Source organism: Triturus cristatus, chromosome 2_2, assembly GCF_964204655.1.
Source record: "Triturus cristatus chromosome 2_2, aTriCri1.1, whole genome shotgun sequence".
In the NCBI taxonomy this organism is placed as follows: Eukaryota; Metazoa; Chordata; class Amphibia; order Caudata; family Salamandridae; genus Triturus; species Triturus cristatus.
In genome coordinates, this window is record NC_140582.1 from 702,050,925 (window position 1) to 702,071,557 (window position 20,633).

At 43.8% G+C, this 20,633-nt stretch overlaps 1 protein-coding gene across 1 annotated transcript in view; it reads left to right on the forward strand.

The window, feature by feature from the left end:
- WWC2 (WW and C2 domain containing 2) overlaps positions 1-20,633 on the forward strand; it is an 851,690-nt gene that overhangs the window by 728,102 nt on the left and 102,955 nt on the right. Inside the window, exon 20 of the mRNA XM_085641882.1 lies at positions 7,356-7,448. Within this exon, the coding sequence (XP_085498008.1) occupies positions 7,356-7,448 (93 nt within the window). The remainder of the gene's footprint in view (positions 1-7,355; positions 7,449-20,633) is intronic.

Sequence of the window (20,633 nt, forward strand, 5' to 3'; positions counted from 1 at the left end):
GACACTATCCCTATCTCCAGGGGAACACGTCAGGGCTGTCCTTTATCACTGATACTATATGCTTTGGTCGCCGAGCCCTTGGCGTGTGCACTCCAGGAATACCACAGCCTCAGGGGCGTTAGTTTTCCTACCTACAAGATAGTAGTCTCCACGTACGTGGATGACACCCTGCTGTATGTGAGAGACCCTGAAAACAATCTGTCCCTGGTCCTCAGAGAAGTAGTACACTTTGGGGCTCTCTCTGGATTGAAGGTCAATTGGTCTAAGTCCATTGCTTTTCCGCTCACCACGTCCACTTCCCCATTTGAGATGGAATATCAGTTGCAGTGGTCAGATGATCCCGTCCGATATCTTGGGATAAGGTTACATACGGACTCTAAAACGGTCCTCAGAGAGAATTATGGGAGGGCGGTTGATAAACTAGAGGATGATGTAGAAACTTGGATTGGGCTCCCCCTGTCGCTGATCGGTAGGATATGTATCATGAAAATGGTGGTGCTACCTAGATTTTCTTTTTTTACTAATGTTCCGGTAGTGCTGCCGTGTTCCTTTTTTACCAGGCTCAATAAATCCCTAGTGCGGCTAGCATGGGCGGGCAAACAGGCTCATGTTAAATGGCAAGTGCTTACTTTGCCTTACCATCTAGGAGGGTTGGGTGCACCAGACCTAGAGCTGTATTATAGGGTGGTGCAGGGGGCGCAGGCACATAGCTGGATTCATGGTGCGGACACTATACCATATCTCAAGCTTGAGATGTTGTTTGCCGACCCTCTCCCCCTCCTGGCTGTTATCTTTGAGCCGGTCGACCGCAGAATGGGGATTCTGGACTCCTTCAATTCGACTAGGCATGCCCGGAACTGCATATTGCAGCAGACAGCCGGGGCTCTATTATATTCCCCGGACTGGGTGGTGTGGTTGTCCCCCTGCAGAGATAAAGGGGTAGTGTGAGCCCTCCGAGCGCTGGCCATCCACAAAGTAGGGGAACTGTTTTTAGACGGTGTTGCCAAATCATGGGATGCAGTGGCGGATACTGCGGAAGCTCCCACTGTACTACATCGCTTTCAGTTCCATAGGGTGAGTGGAGCGCTGTGGCAACTCCTTGGGGATGACTTGGACGAGCCCCCTGAGGTCCCAAATCTAACATACCTCATCAAAACTAAATCTCCCCGTAAGCTAATTTCCAATTTATATAAATTGGCGATGTCCCACAGAGCCAATCAGTACACCAAAGCCAGACTGGCCTGGCAGAGAGACTTGGAAATCACAATTGATGATGCCATGTGGTCGTATTGTTGTGCCAACACGAGGCGAATATCTCTGCATGGCAAACACAGACTGATACACTTTAAATACATTAATAGAGTTTACTATACACCAGAGAGGTTGCACAGGTATGGCCTACGTGAGGACGCGGCTTGTGAAAGATGTCGCTGCCCGACGGCGGACTTTATTCACTTAGCGTGGAGTTGCCCTGGTGTCTATAAATTCTGGGAAGACATATTCCGGGAGATAGGTGCTGTTGCGGAGTTGGAGCTCCCCCCTGACCCGGTGGTGGCGCTGCTGGGATATTCTAGAAAACTACCGAAAGCTGCACGCAGACTGGTAGACTTAGGACTTCTGATGGCGAAGCGTAGGGTAGCAATGTGCTGGCTGAGAGGACCCCTACCCATGGTGACTCAATGGTCGCGGGACGTTCTCTACTGCTGCACGCAATCTGAAAACTTTAGTGAACTCCTCCCGCCACAGTGCAGGCCAAAGAACTTCTGTGGACTATACACTGCATATCTAAGAGGAGGGGGAGGGGGCATAGCGACGGAGACTGGGACGGAAGACGAGGCAGGAACTAGCAATCCCATGACCTGAGGTGTTGGTAATTTTTGGAGAGCAGGATGGGTTCTACAGACAAAGGATTTGGCTGTGTATATGCAGACAGTGGGGCTGGAGTGGAGAGTGGACATGGATTGCGTGTAGCGGGGCTGACTGGGGGGATCTGGACTGTATTGGCTTCTGAACTAGAATTTAATAACTGCGGTACGGTATAAAATTAGTGTCCTGTAGGCTAACGTCTGGCCAAACATCTCATTGTGTGTTGGAGGGAGTGTGTGGTTTCGGTTCCCTTTTTTTTGTTAAAACAAGAAAACTTTGTGTTCCTTTTTGTGAATCATATTATAGTACTGACATACAACGAAATAATGTTTTTGAAACGACTGGCATTGTAATTTTGGAGCACAGAGTTAACCTGTCTCCGGGATGTAGGATATGCTGTAATGAGACGTGCCTTAAGTGTGAGTGCAGCCGGCCTCAGGGCTGTAGGCGTTTTGCTGTTTATGTCAAAGAGAGCTTTCATTTATAAAAAGAAAAAAAGAGAGAAAACAAGGTTTGGGCAACAAAGAGAAAAATCTTCAATCACAAAACTCTACACAGCCACAAATAAAAAGTGAGTAAACATCCTCCCATCCAAAACACCCACAGTATACACACACCAACTAGAACCTCTATTCACAGGCACACTGCCCACAAGATGCTAACAATGATGCAACTGCCACTGTGCGCACCCAGAAGTATTTGTCAGAGGTTCACTACCGAGTCAATCCTATATGTGTGATCACAAACGTTGCACCTGCAAACCGAAGCCACCACTCACACAGCAACGATGTTGCACAGCGCTACGCGACAGCCATCTCAACCTGTGAACTGCCGCCAAGAACTCTGTAAGAACACTGGCACTGCCATGTTTACAAGTTGTGTGTGCCAATGGAGGCAAGTAGAAAAACATACAGGTGAAACAGCGAACACACTCCATGAACTGAAACTTGTGCATTTATTGGGAAGAGTGTTTGCCCCAACAAAGGCGCACAGAGTTTGCGCTGCATGGGGTCACAAAATGGCACCAGGGAAGTGCACATAATGCAATTCGGATCAACATAATGTTTCAGCTATCTGAGTATGCACTCTCCTCAGTCAGGCCCATAAACCTTGTAGCAGGCCTCAAGAACCCTCAGACACTTTCTTGCTGTCTACAGACATCTTCCTGTCATTACTGACTAGCACCAGCCCTGGGCTCTAATCTACAGTATTGGCTAATGTATTAGAAATATGTCTCTCTGTGCCTCACTCAGTTCTCAGAATTGCCAAAATGGGTAAAAAACAAATATTAGAATATAAATATATTTATTGACAAAATAAAACCTACAAGTGTGAACTAATTGAAATTCTCCGAACAACAGTGTGAAGCGCGTTCCAAAAATGAAGCATTTAACATTTATGACCCACCCAAAAACCTCACCACCACAAAACACAAAGCGTACTGAGGTGTATGCAGCTTGCCCGTGCATGCAGCTACCAGAAACACGATGTACCTGGTGCGGAAAGCAGCAGAAAGGCAACATGAAATAATGTAACTAATCACAGGTTGTCTCTCTTTAGGCTCCGCTGAAAATATGGACTTCTGGCATGGAACACACCCTACCTGCAACAGGAGGGCACCTAATACACATACACACCTTAAGTGCTGACGATTGCGATGCCTCAGAAACAGATTGGTTGGCCTCCACTAAATTGTCAATGTTATCCAATTGGACAGAAATTCATCTGTGACCTTTGAACAGGAAGCAAGACTTCACAGTCTCGCAGGATGTAACCACCTCTGGCACCTGTTATGAACCTAGGAAAGCAAAAGGAGTGGGCTGGTTCTTTTATTTAAGTGTGGATTGCCCCGACACGATGACTAAGATTCATAGCTTTACATGGCCGGATAGCACATTGTATTCAGTGCATTCAGCGGATGTGTGTGTACAACCTGCAGGTCACAGGTTCAAATAACTGCGCCCAAGGTTGAAAGATGGGTACCAAGTAAGTTGGATAACAGCTGTTACACACTCCCTACAGCGCCTTGATACGAGGGCAGTAATAAGCATTACACCAATGCAGCTATTATTATAATTAATTCAAATGGCATCAACAATAGGACTGTTCACTCACACTGTGGAAACACAATACAGGGCTTGTCCACTAACAATGTGGTAACACTGTGCTGGACGTGTCCATTAACACTGTTGTAGCACTGTACTGGGCCTGTCCATCAACACTGTGGTAACACTGTAATGGGCCTATCCATTAACATTGTGGTAACACTGTACTGGACCTGTCCCCTACCAATGTGATAACACTGTAATGGGCCAGTCTATCAATACTGTTGTAACACTGTTCTGAGCCTAGCCCCTGACACTGTAGTACGACTGTGCATGCATGCATGCTCATTAGCACCTTAGTAAGACTGCACTAGGCCCGGTCACTAACACTGTACTCCGCGTAGCTACTAACACTGTGGTAACACTGTACTGGGCCTGTCCACTAACATTGTGGTAACACTGTCCTGGGCCTAGCCACTAACACTGTGGGTACTGAGCTTGTCTATTAACATGGTGGTAAAACTGTACTGAGCCGAGCCCCAGAGACTATGGTAGAACTGTACTCTGCCTGTTCATGAACACTGTGGTAACACTGTACTGGGCCTATCCATTAACAATGTGGTAGCACCATACTGGGTATTTCCATTAATATTGTTATAACACTGTATTGGACCTATCCATTATCACTGTGATAACACTTTACTGGGCCTATCCATTACCACTGTGGCAACACTGTACTGGGCCTGTCCACTAACAATGTAGTAACTCTGTACTGGGTCTGTCCATTAACACTGTGGTAACACTACACCTGGCCTAGCCCCTGACACTGTGGTGAAACTGTATTCGGCCTGTTCATTAACACTGTACTGAGCCTAGCCCCTGAGACTTTGGTAACACTGTACCAAGCCTAGCCCGAGGCTTTGGTAACACTGTACTGGGCCTAGTCACTAACACTCATAACACTGTACTGGGGCGCTCACCAGGCAGAAGCTCAAGAAATTGTTGAAGCTGGATAACATTGTGGCTTCTGCAGGTTGGCAAACAAGGTCCCATATGCTACTAACTATTTACAGACTGTTAGCATTGGCTTCGCCCACGTGAACTTTTCCAAATCCCCTGTAACGCGTAAATTTATCTTTCTGTCACTATTTGAAGAACTTCTTTGCTGGTACATTTATTGAACGACTCTAATTCGAAGTGCAGGTACTGTGTACACATTGCAGCCATACACTCAATCCAAAGCTATAAGGTAGTGCAGTGTTTTGGGGCCTGGTACGGGGGTATGTGCGTAGTTTGCAAGATACTGCTTCAAAGGCAGGACTAGCAAATTCATCCTCCAAAGGTCGACAGAATGAACCCAAACAAGTCGTGTAATACCAAAACGTTGCTCCATGTACCGCGCCGTGAAGTCCAGAAAGTTCACAGACACAGAGGATAAAAAGTTAAACCACTCTCTGGCAAAGGAAAGTACCACGGCTCCTGGGCTTTTTCAGTCCCAGCGACATTCCCTTCCGGCATGGCTGTGGGAAGCGACAGTGGGTGTTTGAAATCTCCCCAGATCTCACCCTGAACAAGGAAATCCAGTGCGTGGTGAGGTGTAGCGAGTTTATTGGAGGTGGCTTTGCAAGTATAGCACTATTCAGGTGTGTTAGAGCTCTGGCCATACAGACACCAAGCTATGAACTGGCTGTCTTTAAACAGTCTAGTAAGTTCCTTTACAATGCCCCAGGGTTGATACCATTTAACAGACAAGTGTGCACATTCACCCGCATTTACGAAACAACTAAATGCATATAGATGGTTCATATCTATTGCAAAGTTTAGCATTGCATTTACCCCATGTCCCTATAAAAATAGCATCATTTTGAATGAATTAATGCATTTTTTTTAATCTGGCAAAAGCAAATTTGAAATAAAATTGACATTTTTTTTCTTCCAGGAACAAAGATCTCCCCATTGGGTGGGCTTATGTATTAAAAAAATATTTATCTTTATTATTGATTATTTCTCTTCTGTGTCAGAAAGTGGACAGCACCTTGAACAAACACTATAAAGGGATTGAACAGCAAACAGTCTTGGAAAAAGGGGCCAGGGGGCAGACAGATGGGTCCACACATTTGACAGCAGCTTTTCGATCGTATGCAACAGTAAACCTGGACATCAAATAGTGCCAAGTCATATTTCAGGGTGATGTGAAAGTGGAAAGCCAGGTCTCAACGCTTACTGTTTTCCCAGTGAAGAGAACTTATTTGAGAAATAGTGTGTCCAAACAACAGTGCTGCTGTTAAACTGTTTACCAAGCTGGTTGTGAATGAATCGACCGGGGGCCCTTTAAAGGTCTTTTTCCCACAGACCTTCACAGCCTTCTCCCCACCCACCCCCTCTCTAATAACATGTCAAATAGGGACATTCTAGCACAGACAAGGCAAGAGGGAAACGTGCAATCAAATAATATGTTGGAGGGTAGGGAATCAAGAATAAAACATTCTACATTCATGACTGTTCACCTAGACTGCACGACCGCCCATCCGACTGTAACATGTACAGTTGAGCAAGTGCGCCTGTTTACTGTGTTTCAGGCGAAAATAAAATGCTTTTTTTTTAGACTTGATTACATGATGTACTTAACTACGAAAAATAACATTCAATTGAAATCAGTAGCAATAACAATAAAACTTGCTGCAATACTTCCAACATATATTTGGAAATATTGGCCTGCCTCTGTTTTTTTTTCTGTTTTCTGTTTGTGGTACTACTGTACACTGTTTCAAACCCTCCCTGCATCTCCAGCAGCCGAGCATCCAAGACTCACTTCATCTCAGAAGAATGCAATTAAACAACACAGAAATAAAAAAAGGAAGAACACATGTAACAGGGGCAGTCTGCTGAGAGGGTCTGAAATAGGAAAAGGTGGAACAATTTACCCATATTCACCAATCACTAGCAGCCATTTACAAAGGGCATTAACAGGAGCAAATAGAAAACATATGAGGTGCTTCAAGCCAATGTTCTCGATACAGCATGTCTTGAGGCGAGACCTAAAAATAATAACTGTGTTGCCTTTTTAAAGAAGTTAGTTGGAAGAACACCTTTTAGTTACACATCACAAAGCGTATTTCTTATATAATACATCGCTTCCAAGGAATCCATGTCCACAGAAATTTTTTATTTTTTGGCGTAAGGTTTAAACAATAAAATACATGTGTTCAACTGTGTCATATATGGCCTTCAAAAACAGGTTAAGTACTAACTGTCAGCCGTTAAAGAACAAAGACAACTGCTCTACCGGAGCGGAAGTCAATGAGCACCTCTGACATGTTTCCCTGGTGCAGTAAACCTTGAAGATGCTAAGCTCAGAACTTTTGTTGACAACGTGTAAACCATTATGTATGTTACATTGAATTCATACCTAAATTTTCTTTTCCCTTTTTTCTATTTGTACAGTTAAATCGGAGTGACAGTGACAGCTCCACGTTGGGAAAAAAGTGTCCGTTTGTGAGAAATGCTTCAGAACGGCGCAGCTTAAGAGTTAAAAGGGTAAGTGCCTGATGCATTTTTATGTTTTCCTGTAGGCTGTTTGATTACTAATTGGTTGTACATGCCGTGCACCTATTTTTGCAAATGTTTTTTTCCCTTTTTTAGTCTCCCTTTAATAGGGTGTTTTGAAACACAGAAGTGAAAAGTTTAGATACAAAATGTTGCTTGACAGTATTACATTACCCATGTTCGGTGACTGTTTACAAGTAGGAAGATTCCATTTCATGAACATTTCAGATTAATCATATGTTAACGTTTTAATGACTTTATTGTGTGGCTTCATCATAATAGTGTTGTCGTTTATTAATGGCCAATTTAAATAAATGTTACCTACCATACTTTTTCATCACTTATTTTAAATTTGTAATACAACATGTTTTTTGTCTATTATGAATTATATTATAGCCATTATATATGTATGAATAGTGATGGGTTATTTTGCTAGACAGATGCATTTTAAATTAAAGTCCTTATTGGGTGGGAAGAAAACTCTTTAGATACTATAAAATGAAAGTTTAAAAAGGCAGAATACCTAATTATAATGCCATCCCACATTGGCTGTAAGACACCATGGATGCCGATTCACCAAAATGCTTTGGGTAATGGAAGTGGCATCACACATCATTTGACATCAATGACATCACCGGAAGTAACATATTTTGATTTTATGATCTTTGACCCTGAATCGTACCATAAAACAATCACTCTTAAGAAATACTCCAACAGAGAACTTACGTGTATCAGAGACAGTCACCACCCCTATACACCCCCATTAGAACATGTTCCCCTTCAAGAATTGCAGAAGGACCTTTCTCCTGCAGGAATTGTAGATTCCAATGTGCAGCATATGCAGGGCCCCCACTCAAGGCAATCCACTCTGCCTCGCCCCACCAAGACACCAGTCCACTACAGGTCAACAGGATACAGAAAGAGCCCCTGCATCACGTCCATCAAAACAATAGAGAGTGGAATTGCTTCCTGGCTAATGTCCGATCCCTACCCAAACATTCAATAAACATCTGGGATTTGTTATCTTCCACCCTTCCCCACATTGGGTTTCTGACCGAAACATGGACCAAGCCCCATTCCAACCCTGATATCGCCATCGCAATTCCGGAGGGCTACCACATTCAGAGACAAGACATACCCCTCAAAACAGGAGGAGGATTAGCAATTATATACAAAGACCCTATCAAAACCTCCATCATTGACTAACTATGCAGTGACACCATGGAGATGCTAATTTTCAGAGCAGAAATACACCCCCAACTCTGCTGGAAGGGTGGCCTGGTATACAGACCTCCTGGACCCCTATTCAACTTTTCTTCTCAACTATTGGAACTAATCTCACCCCATGTGATTTCAACCAAGAATTTCTTACTATTGGGAGACTTAAATGTGCATGGAGAAAATCCCGAAAACAAAGAAGCTGTAACACTATTGACTGACCTCACCACGCTTAATTTAAGTAAAATAAATAAAGACCCTACCCATCAGGCCGGACATATGTTAGACCTAATTCTAACCAACTCTCCTAATATTATCTACAAAGCCACCAGCCCCTTGGAATGGTCAGACCACTCTATGATCAATTTCACTATCAGCGGCCAACATGGCCATATTGGCCCTAAAACTAGCTCTACTAGGAAATACAGACAATGGCATAAAAAAACACCTATAAACTTCCAGGAAGCTTTCACCCCCCTCATTACTTTGAATCAGACAGCATAGAGAAACGATTTTCTTCTCTGACCACTAGTCTGCTATCCACCATAGACCATTTACCCCCATTAAAACCCCAATGGAACTCCAACAAACGCATACACACCCCATGGTACCCCCCCCCACCCTTAGAACTGAAAAAAGCCACTGTAAAAAACTGAGAACGTCTCTGGTGCCTTTCTCAAAACCCGCTAGATAAAAATCGATTCAAAAGTGCACTAGCTGCTTACCACAAAAACTTGAAAACGGCTTGCAAATCACACATTGCACTACAGATCGATAAAGCAGAAAACTATCCCCACACACTGTTCCAGATATTAAAATCATTTACCAACCCAAGAGCATGCAATACCAAAGAGACCCCATCTCAAATTCTCTGTGACAATATCGCGAACCACCTCTCTCAGAAAATAGAAAATATATACCAAAAAATTACCTCCATTTCTGCTCGCCATTCTGACCTTCACTCAGATCTTCCCCCCACCATAAATGATGCGCTTACCCTGGAAACCTTCCCAGCTCTCACTACTACAGAAGTAGACAATCTCCTAGGAACAGTCAAATCTGGGTCCCCACTAGATCCCCTACCTGCCAAGACCTCTGCCATTTTATCCAAAACTCTTGCGGCGCCAATCTGTTCAATTCTCAACAGCTCCATGGAGGAAGGTGTCCTCCCCACTGAGTGGAAAGCAGCACAGGTTATCCCCATAAGGAAAAACCCAAATGCCCCACCAGAAGATATCACCAACTTCCGCCCCATCTCTCTGCTTCCCCTGTACAGCAAACGTTTAGAAAGCATATAAATAAACACCTATCTGAGTTCGCCGAATCCGCCAATCGCCTTGACCGATCACAATCTGGTTTTCGCCCAAAACACAGCACAGGGTCAACACTGGTGGAAGTTACTGATAACATCCGAATAGCAGCGGACAAAAGTCGGGCAGTGCTCTTGGTGTTGCTTGACTTGTCCGCTTCCTTCTACACCATCTCCCACCAGGTCCTGCTCAGACGTCTTAAGGATATAGGCATCCAGGGTAAAGCCTTGAACTGGCTAACTGACTTCTTAACTAACAGAACACAAACACTCAACCTTGGCCCCTACTGCTCCCAGACCACCATTAGTTACCAAGGGAGTTCCGTAGGGCTCTTGTTTGAGCCCCACGTTATTTAATATCTACGTCACCCCCTTGGCAGGGCTACTGTGTAAACAAGGCTTCATGCCTATCTCTTACGCCGATGACACGCAACTTCTAATTTCCTTTGACAAATCAGACCCGCACATTCAAGACACCTTCTCGAAAGGAATGAAAGGCATCGCTCAGTGGATGAGGGACAATTTCCTTCAACTGAACACCGAAAAATCCGAGATTATGTTATTCGGAGAAGCTAAATTGAGATGGTCCCCCAATTGGTGGCCAGAGGAATTAGGATCAGCCCCTTCCCCAAAGCAGGTAGTGAAAAACCTAGGAGTGCGAGTCGATCAGGACCAAACGTTAGAGGAGCATATCAACATCACAGCCAGGACATGCTTTCACACTCTTGGCATCCTTCGAAAGGTTTTCCCCTTACTACCATTAGTTACTCAAACAACCTTAATCCAGGCACTGATCATCAGCCGCCTGGATAATTGCAATGCCCTGCTGATTTCTGCCACAGAAAAATCCTTAAATAAACTGCAACTAGTCAAGAACACCGCTGCTCGTCTGGTGAGCAATGCCCCTCCCAGAACCCCTTCTGCTCCGCCTCTCCGTAAACTTCACTGGTTCCCAATAAAAAAGAGAATTAAGTTTAAAATTTGCTGCATGGTGCACAAATCACTACACAATATGGGCCCCAGGCATCTAGCCCAAAAGTTGACCAGATATACACCGGCCAGGCCCTTGAGGTCATCCCACCAAGCACTCCTTCACATTCCCCGTGTTAAACTGGCATGCACGGGGGCAAAGCATTCTCCCATCTGGACCCCCGCTACTGGAATCAACTCCCCATACAGATGCGCCAATGTACAAACTTCTTGGCTTTCAGAAAACGTCTGAAAACTGCACTGATCTAAATCCTCCTTGGTAGGGCCACAAGCAGTCTCAGCGCAGAGATATCCCTTTTGGGGTGATTCAGGCGCTATATAAGTCACATAAAATAAATAAATAAATCACAGGTAGTGATGCTTCATGAACTTGATTCTGATAACATCACAATGAATGACATTGCTTGACCCTAGTGTATATCTCAAAGAGAAAATGGATTGATAAAGCACAGGAAGATCATAAAAAATAATAGAAAAAAAATACTTTTCACCCACCGGTATTGCTTCAAATGCACCATGTATTGAACATGAACTATCTCATTAGCTTGATTTAATCCTTATTGTTAATTCAGTAAAAGAGGCGCAGTTACTGCCAGCCTTGCTTCTTGTATGCAAGGACTATAAGTGCAAAGTGAGTGTTTACGCACAGTTTGCAGGTTTTCAAAACCCATAAATAAAAGGCATTGTCATTTACAATGCCAATAGCTCAAGTTCAGGCAAATGCAAGACCTATTGCATTGCAAATGCTTGTTTATTAAAGCAAGTAGTTATGCAAATTAGCATCTTTGTTGACTAACTTGTCCACGCTGTCACTCGTTCAAATCAATTTAATTTCCCTTCTTTATTTTTAGTTCTATAGCTCCATATTTGATGGTTGGGTCTACTTGTTCAATGGAATGGAATTTGAAAGTGCAGTGTTTATTGTGAGCTGTAGCATAGTGATCAGCCAGTGAATGCTCCAGAGCCAGGTTTCAGTTCCCAAGAATCCATTCAAACCAAACTCCTAAACTGAGAATTTTGAGGGAGAACTTGCAATAAACCAACGGGAAGCAGACACACTTATGAAAAAATATAAGACAACAAATTGTGAAACTTCACAAAAAGTGAATCATGAGATCCTTATTCAAATAATCTCTGTTGGTTCGAAAACATCTTCTGCATGGTAATGGAAATGCATCCTTGCCCTGAGTGACCTAATATAATGATGTCTGGATCCCTAAAGCTGATTTTTGTTGTCATAAGCAAACACAGATAATGTGTGTGTGCAGGGGCGTAACACAGGCCCCCGCATCCCCTGCAGTGCGGGGGGGCCCCGAGCTGCAGGGGGCTCCCTCCGCCCAGTACTCGGGCCTTAGCGCTCCGGTTTAAATCCAGAATGGGCTCCCTCCGTGTACCTTGCCGGGGACCCCCTCAGCTTTCGTTACGCCGGTGTGTGTGTGCCATGACATAGGCCTGTCCCACGGATTGCATTCTTGTTGGACCAGCAGGTGTCCTCAGATCGCTACCCTCATAGTGGTTAAAGGCTACTGCCTTCACCAGTAGTTAAGCATCAAGAGCGCAGTGGTGGAAGCATACCGTGTGGTGATCAGTAGGAATGAAAAGGTCCTTTTAGGTCTCGCCTGAGACAGCGCTTTAGCGCTGCTCTGGCGAGACTTATAGTAAGCGAGTTTTGGAAGTGCAAACAGTGGCTTTTCAGGCCTCCAAATACAGTGCATGTGCGTCGGCTTGGCGCGCGCACCATTTGGAGGCCTGAAAGCACTCGTTTGCTTTCACTTTCCCGGGACGCACGGCCGCTTTGATGTGACCCCTTCCTCTCAGCTACAAAACACCACCCCTCCACCCCCCCCACACACACCCCCGTCAGCAGCCAACAGACGCTCATTGGCCTGTTTATTATGCATGCAGAGAAAACTCACTTTTCTTCCCCCTTAAATCCGCCATTACAATTAACAAAACACAGAGCCCTGCTACCACATGTGGCGCCCTCGAACGTCTCATCAGGCCGCCCACACCCAATGCCTCAGAACTTCACGCCAGTTTTGTGTCCAGAACTCTCAAACGGGAACTTTGTCTAAACTAAGAATCGAAAGCTCCTTGTTAAATTAAAGTTCTTAAATTGCGTTATCCTCAAAAGCACTCCGCGCTTAAGGACGAGGAGTTCTCAATGCTCACCTGAGAGACGACCCAGAGAACATTCTGCTGCTGTCTGTACTTTTATCGGCGACGTTAGCATGAGATGGAGGAGGTAAAAAAATGCTGCCTGTAACGCAGCACTCTCAGGCACAGGGCATGCCTAATGAAGCATGAACAATGTGTGCCCGCTTTCAGCTACTTTTTGTGTCACGCGTCAGATTATCCCATTGTTAATGTGATGCTCAGGGCGCACTGTTGTATCACATTAGTGAACATGCCACAGGACACCACACAGCGCCACAACGTTTTTATTAACAACACACGTTAAATTGGAGGCTGAGTTATGCATCTGCATGAACACGTTGTGCGTATGGACCCAGCACGTTTGAAACATCCCAAACTAGAAAGCGTTATTACCCAGATTGGCAACGGAGAATAGAAACCGAAACTTAAAGTAAAATTATTGCGCAAGGTATAAAAACAAGCATTTGCAATGCAATAGGTCTCGCATTTATACGAGTTTGAGCTATTGGCATTGTAAATGACAATGCTTTTTATTTAAGTTTGGTTTTTTTAAAACATAAATAAAAGGCACTGTCATTTACAATGCCAATAGCTCAAACTCGTATAAATGCGAGACCTATTGCATTGCAAATGCTTGTTTAACTTGTGTCACTGGAGTAAGGCCTACAGGCTTACTTATTTTTTATATTCCGCTGCTGTGTGTTTAAGCCACACTTGGCCTACATTGGTTTGATATAAAGTGCTGTGAGGTGCAGAAGTGGTTTATCTGTGCTGGGTGTATGTTTGTCTGGGAAGGGAACAATAAAGGTATAAGGCGATGCTGGGCACTGCAGGCACGGTGAATGCTGGATAGATGTGTGTTTATGAGTGCTACAATATATAAAGGATGTAGTGCTGTGCAGTGCGTGCATTGTGAATACTTGTTCTTGATGTATGTGGGCCTGTGAGTAGTACAATTCATGGAAGGCCCGGGTTCCATTTGAGAGACCGAGACCTGCTTGGTGAAACAAGGAGATGAGGTACAGAAATCCCCCAGACAGATTTGTGTACTGCTGCATTTCTGTAAGCTGAGTGGGGCACACACTGGAGAGGGAAGAGCCAGGCTTCCTCTGTACACTTCAAATGGTGCTCTCTGATTCAGTGAGAGGTCACAAGGAAGGGGCCTGGGCAAATCTTAGGAAGGAGATAGGACTGATAAGAGAATCATAAACAGTAGGACTGTGGGCCCTGGCTAACGTTTTCATGCTAGCTCCCAAGCAACCTCAAGCCCTCCTCTCTCACCTGCCCAGGCCCCTTAAGGGGTTGTTGCGTGAACCCCAAAACATTCACCTTCATTTTGTGAGCTACAGTTTCCCTGTGCCCAAGATTGCAGTGAACCAAGGACCAGGAGGTGGTAAGGCAGACTAGTGTTGTCTCTTTCCTGAAATTTGAAAAGCGATTTCCCTCTACCCGTGATTGCATCATTTTCACTTGTTTGCTTGTGGTTGTTACAGTTTAAAAAATGAACTTTTTAACCGGCCCGTGATTGCATAATTTTTCACTTGTTTTGTTTAGAAATGTGTTTTTTACTTGCCCGTTACTGTTTCATTTTACCTGTTGAATTGTGGGATTTGCAGTCCAAAATCAGTTTTTTCACACTACCCATGACTACCTGTTTTTCCTCCTCATTTCTGCTTTGCTCTGTGCTCAGAGCTGTGTGTTAAGCAATCCACCCCCAGCTCCCATTTTGTGTTAGCAAGTGAGTGAAACCAGATTACCCTTTACCCCTTAGCAACAGCGATATTTTCTACATCAGAGAGTGAACAGAGGGTGCTCTGAATAGGGGTGGGCGGAATTTGCATAGTCGCGCTACGCAAAGCTCCGCAAAACGGTAAAAAATCTCTGCGAACATGCACAAATTCCGCCAACACGCAGAATTGCTTGTTCATGATGCTTTTTTTCTGTTCGCGAGCGCTGTTTGCTTGCTCGAGGGGAAATATCTCACGAACACGCATTTTGGGAACGTGAACAAGCAAAAAAATTCTGCAAAGCCGCGGAACGCAGAATTTTGGGCAATTCCACGTTCGACGCGGAACGGGAAATTACCCAAATTCCGCGAGCGGAACGGAATTTACCGCCCAGGCCTAGCTCTGAGACAGCAGTAATCTGCTGTTAGCTGTTTAACCTGTGTTTCTTAGGGATTGTACACTTGTTTTTGTTGGCTAGGAGAGTGAGTTAAGGTATGTACAAACAGTATTGTAAGAGGGCAAAGTTTCTTAGGCCCTTGCCTGTAGAACTCCAAAATGTGGATTGAGCCTGTCTGTCTCCTAGGAGATTCTGAATTGAGGAGCATCTTCCAACTCCCTGGCCAGCAAACAGTGCTTGTGGTTGCAGGGGCATTATATAGGCTGCTATTGGATGTTACATATGAGGACTGATTGGTGGTTGCATCTGGTTTTTCTATTGGATATGGGTTAGTGTTCTCATTGGTTGGGTATTTGAGAGTACTGATTGGTTCTCGGTTTGGAGAATAGGTTTATGGTTTCAGATTGGTTCCTGGGTCTGTGCTTTGTATGGGACGTAGGGTTTAGTGTTTCCAGCATGAGTGGCTGCTGGGACTAGGGTTAGGATTAGGGTTGCGGTTTGGTTTCTATTGGACGTAGGGCTTAGGGTTTCCTGCCTGATTGGCTGCTAAGACTGGGGCTTTGATTGGCTGTAAGAGGATGGTGTTCTATTGGTTCTACGGCTTAGGGTTAGTGTTGTGACTAGCTAGGGTTGGACCTAGGGTTCTCATTGGCCGAAGGGGGTCACCTGATTACTAGGGATATATAAGGCCATGGTTCAGGGCATCTCAGCTGTGGCGTCTCAGCCAAGGACGGAGAGGACAAGGGCAATTGCCTGTTTGAGCCTGTTCGAAACTGGTCAGGACTATGGCCAGAAATGCTGCCCAATTTCATAAACACCAGCACCCATCCTACCCCATTCACATCCACAACCAGAGTAACACACCCACAGCACATGTACTCTACTCTTTTACTACAAACTAACCATATACAAAATTCAGTGTCCCCACACCCCACTACAAAACCCCACAAACCACACATATATAACCTTTTATCCCAGCTACCATATATTCCCATCATTACCTACAAACAGTACGCAACTATATCCTACACCACTAACCAATTCACACATGACTAACATAGCCCAAATCCGCAAGATATTTAAGTATATCCCATCCATACACACATTCCCTGCTCTAATTACTCCTAACAGACAGCTTTCCATCATTTCTCCGACCAACACCCTCCTGTTCTTTGTACCACAATAGCACAACCGCACAACACTTATACTCTACTACACCACACATATTACCTCTTGCAGCAAACAAGCCTAAGACAAAATGCTGTTAACTCTACTTGATCCCCTCTTACACACAACTTACACTCTGCTCACAAACGCATCACCACCTCCTGTACCTTACAACTTCCACTCGCAAACAATACTTTACAAACAAATCCATCTTAAAAAACAGATACATCACCTCCTTTCACTAATCCTCAAAAACAAAACATATCTCACACACCAGCACAACAAAATCTCTCAAGCCCAGCACCTCATAATACTTACCATCACAAACTACAAACAAACACCCACCTTTCAAACTACACAAATGAACAAACTCCAATGCCAAGCTTTCTATCTTCCACCACACTTAACACATATGCAGCAACACAACAACTCTCTTTTAACCGCCTCTCATCCAATGGACAGTTTAGAACTTTACCACATGACCCACCACCACCCCTATCTCATACACCTTCTACCCCAAACAGACGGAAAACAAAGTAAGCAATGTGCCACACCTCACAACTTCGCTTCTCCATGTCTACTGCGCATCAAGGTTACACCACAAAACAGCACAGAACACTAACTCACTCTCAAACACCTTCTCTACCACCTACACACACAGACCCATCAAAATGCCTTCTTAGCCTGCTGGACGAAGAACACAACACATAAAAGCTACACGATTTCTATCCTCATATACCTAATACCAACACTAAGGACACACCAGATGCAAGCCCGCAAAATTCTGCTCACTCCTCTACAAATCGACTAATAAATGCTCGATCACTCTCTAAGAACTAACATCACATCCACGACCTTCTGCCTAACGTAAAGCCAGACATACTCTTCATAACTGATTTATAGTTGATAGATGATATGGCTCCAGTCCTGCATGAAGCTGTACCTCTAGGCTATCAAACGATCGCCTAAAATCGGATAGGCAAAAAAGGAGGTGGCCTAGCTGTTTTGTTCAGGCAAACATTACATATCACTAAAGTTGACAACATCTCCATGAAAGATTGTGAGGCCCTTTTCACCAAATGCAAACCTACACCGTCTTCCTCCTGTAACTCCCTGCTCCTTTACAGACCTCCACTTAGCAATGCAACATTCCGAGACACATTTCTAGACACGGTTTCAAACCTGATAACACCACACTCCAACCTATGCGTTCTGAGTGACCTCAAAATTTGGTTTGACAAACCCAAGATGCCCCATCCAAAAACAATAATCGCTGACCTAGACGCACTGAACCTACATCAATTTGTCCACAAACCCACACGCACCCCTGGACACATCCTAGATGTCATTTGTGCTCATACAGAATTAGTTACCTTTCAAACGATAACTCCGGTCACATGGTCAGACCACCGTGTGCTTGCTTTCCAACATAAAATAACACTAAGAGACTCACCTAAAAGCACCTTACTTGCATCCACCTATCGACTATGGAACAAACTTTGGAACACTTAGAAACACAACTAACATCCAGTACAGATTTAGAAACAATAAATTCTGTTCAAGAACTATGAGTGGCTACAGGAAGCTTTTGATATCCCATACCACTAAAAAACACAGAACAAAAGAAAATAAGCACCTAGGACAAATACAGAGATAAAAGAGATAAAACAACAAATTAAAAGCTGCAACGTGCCTGGCTCAAAACAAACGCCAATCAAGACAAACTTCGCCTACAGAAAATTAACAGATTATACAAGTCAGCTATCAAAAAAGCGAAGAAAAGATGCTATTCAGACAGAATCCAAACTGCTAAATGTGCAAATAAAGAATTCTATAAAATTCTCAATGAATTTTGTATACCAGAATAACTAAAAGGAGCTCGTTCCATTACTCAAGATTTCACAGACAAACTAGCAAATCACTACATGGCCAATGCAGACACGTTGGACTCATACTTAAAACAAAGACAAAGCACCAGCACTGACCCTTTACAAAACAATAATCCAAGAAAACTCTAACCCAGCCTCTCCATTCCTTCCAACACATTTTGCATGATGAATTTATGGACCTGGTCAAAGCAAGCAGGCCTGCTGGCAACCCAGGCAACCCTTCTGACCCGTGTCCACCACTAACCTTCAAGACAATTCTTCCAACAACATCTGCTGCCACTCCAGCAAGAAAAATCATCAACAACTCCATAACTACCGGAATATTTCCAGAAGAACTTAAAAAGTCATACATACGCCCATTACTAAAGAAAACAAACTTGGACCGGCTGAAACTTGACAACTACAGACCGATTGCAAATTGACTTTTCCCGGGCAAACTGATAGAAAGAGCAGCGTTCACCCAGATGTCACAATTCATCGGAGATAATACCATACTTTCAGACTTGCAAACAGGATTCCGTCCAGGAAGAGGCACATAATCTGACCCCCCTTGCCATCTGGGATGACCTGAAGAACGCAGTTGACCGCAACGGGGTTGCTGCACTACTTCTCTTGGACCTCTTAGCTGCCTTTGACATAGTTGACCATGACACTCTGATACAAAGACTCTACGAAGCCAGCATAGAGGGGACTGCTCTAGACTGAATCGCATCCATCCTTCGCATCAGAACTAATGTCATCCATACCCCAGCTTTCTCATCCAAACCGTACTTCACAAAAGAATAGGGTCTCTCAACTTCTCAAGGCTCTATCATCTCGCCCATTCTTTTTAACATCTACATAAAGTCATAACTGGTACTGATCAATCAATTTCACCTCACTTGCTATAATTATGGAGATGACATGCAAATACTCCTTCAACTGGAATGTCCCAAAGACATTGGAAACTCGCAAATTTTCAGTTGTCTCAGAGCCGTGAAATAATGGATGATGTGGATTTCTCAAATTGAATCCTTCCAAAATGGAAATACTCTTGTGGTGATTTGAAACATTATGACCTCTTTGCTGCGTGGCCTGATGATCTGGGAACACCACCTAAAGTATCATAGGTAGGAAGAAACCTCGGAATGACCATGGACTCCAAGCTATTGATGAATGCCCAAGTGGACGAACTAGTAGGATCAAGCTTTGTTACTATAGAAACTCTGCGCCAAATCTTCCCCCATTCGGGATTTCCACACAAGGTCCAGGCTACCATCTCCCTTGTTCTGACAAAACTTGATTACGCCAATAACCTCTACTACAGGTCACTTTTAACGACCATGAAAAGACTGCAACGGATTAGGAATTCAGCTGCCAGACTACTCTCACATAAAAACCATAAGACCATATCTCCCCTGCCTTGAAAGCCCTGCATTGGTTACTGGTTGCCAGAAGATCCACGTTCAAGCTGCTTTGTATCACCCACAAAGCTATACATGGAACAGGACTGCTTTTCATCAGGAATAAAACACCAAACACATTCAACAAAGGAACCTCCGCTCTAGTGTGGCACCTCACCTCAAAATCCCAACTTACAAAAAAAAAAACATGGGTGGCACATCCTTCTCTGTTCAAGCAGCCAAACTATGGATCTCTTTACCCTCCAAAATAAGATCCACGGAAAACTACCTTATCTTCAGAAAACTACTCAAGAGTTGTCCCTTCCCTACATAACCTCCATACTCAAACAGAAATATACAGGATACCCCTCTGTATATAAGCATGTTTTGTACTATAGATATGTACCTATATATGAGTATTGCTTTGTATAAACGTGTAGAAAAACTGTTAACATTTTTTATATATACATAGATATTCATTAGTTCTGCTTAGCAAATGTACATATTACCAATAGTTAGATTATTCTGTGCTTTTAACATATATAAGTGACTGCATAAATAAGTAAATACAATTACTTGAAAGTACAACAACAATAGTATATTCAATGCACCTTTAATCTACATTTCCTACCTCCCTTAATGCATCTATATACATTCCATGTATTTATGGATCTACATATTTATTACTTTCTTCTAATTTGGCATATCCAATGCACTACCCTATTTCTCACCCTATACCGTGCTCAATATATCCTCTAACTCCACTCTCTGACTCATCCCTTTCTTCTACACTTTCCAATTCACTACCCTATTGCTCACCCTATACCTCTATATATATATCATCTACCTCCACTCTCTCATTCATCCCAAATCCCATACCACTGCTATGATCCCCAAAATAACCGTTACTAGACTCTTCCCTGCCCTACCGCTCCTTGCA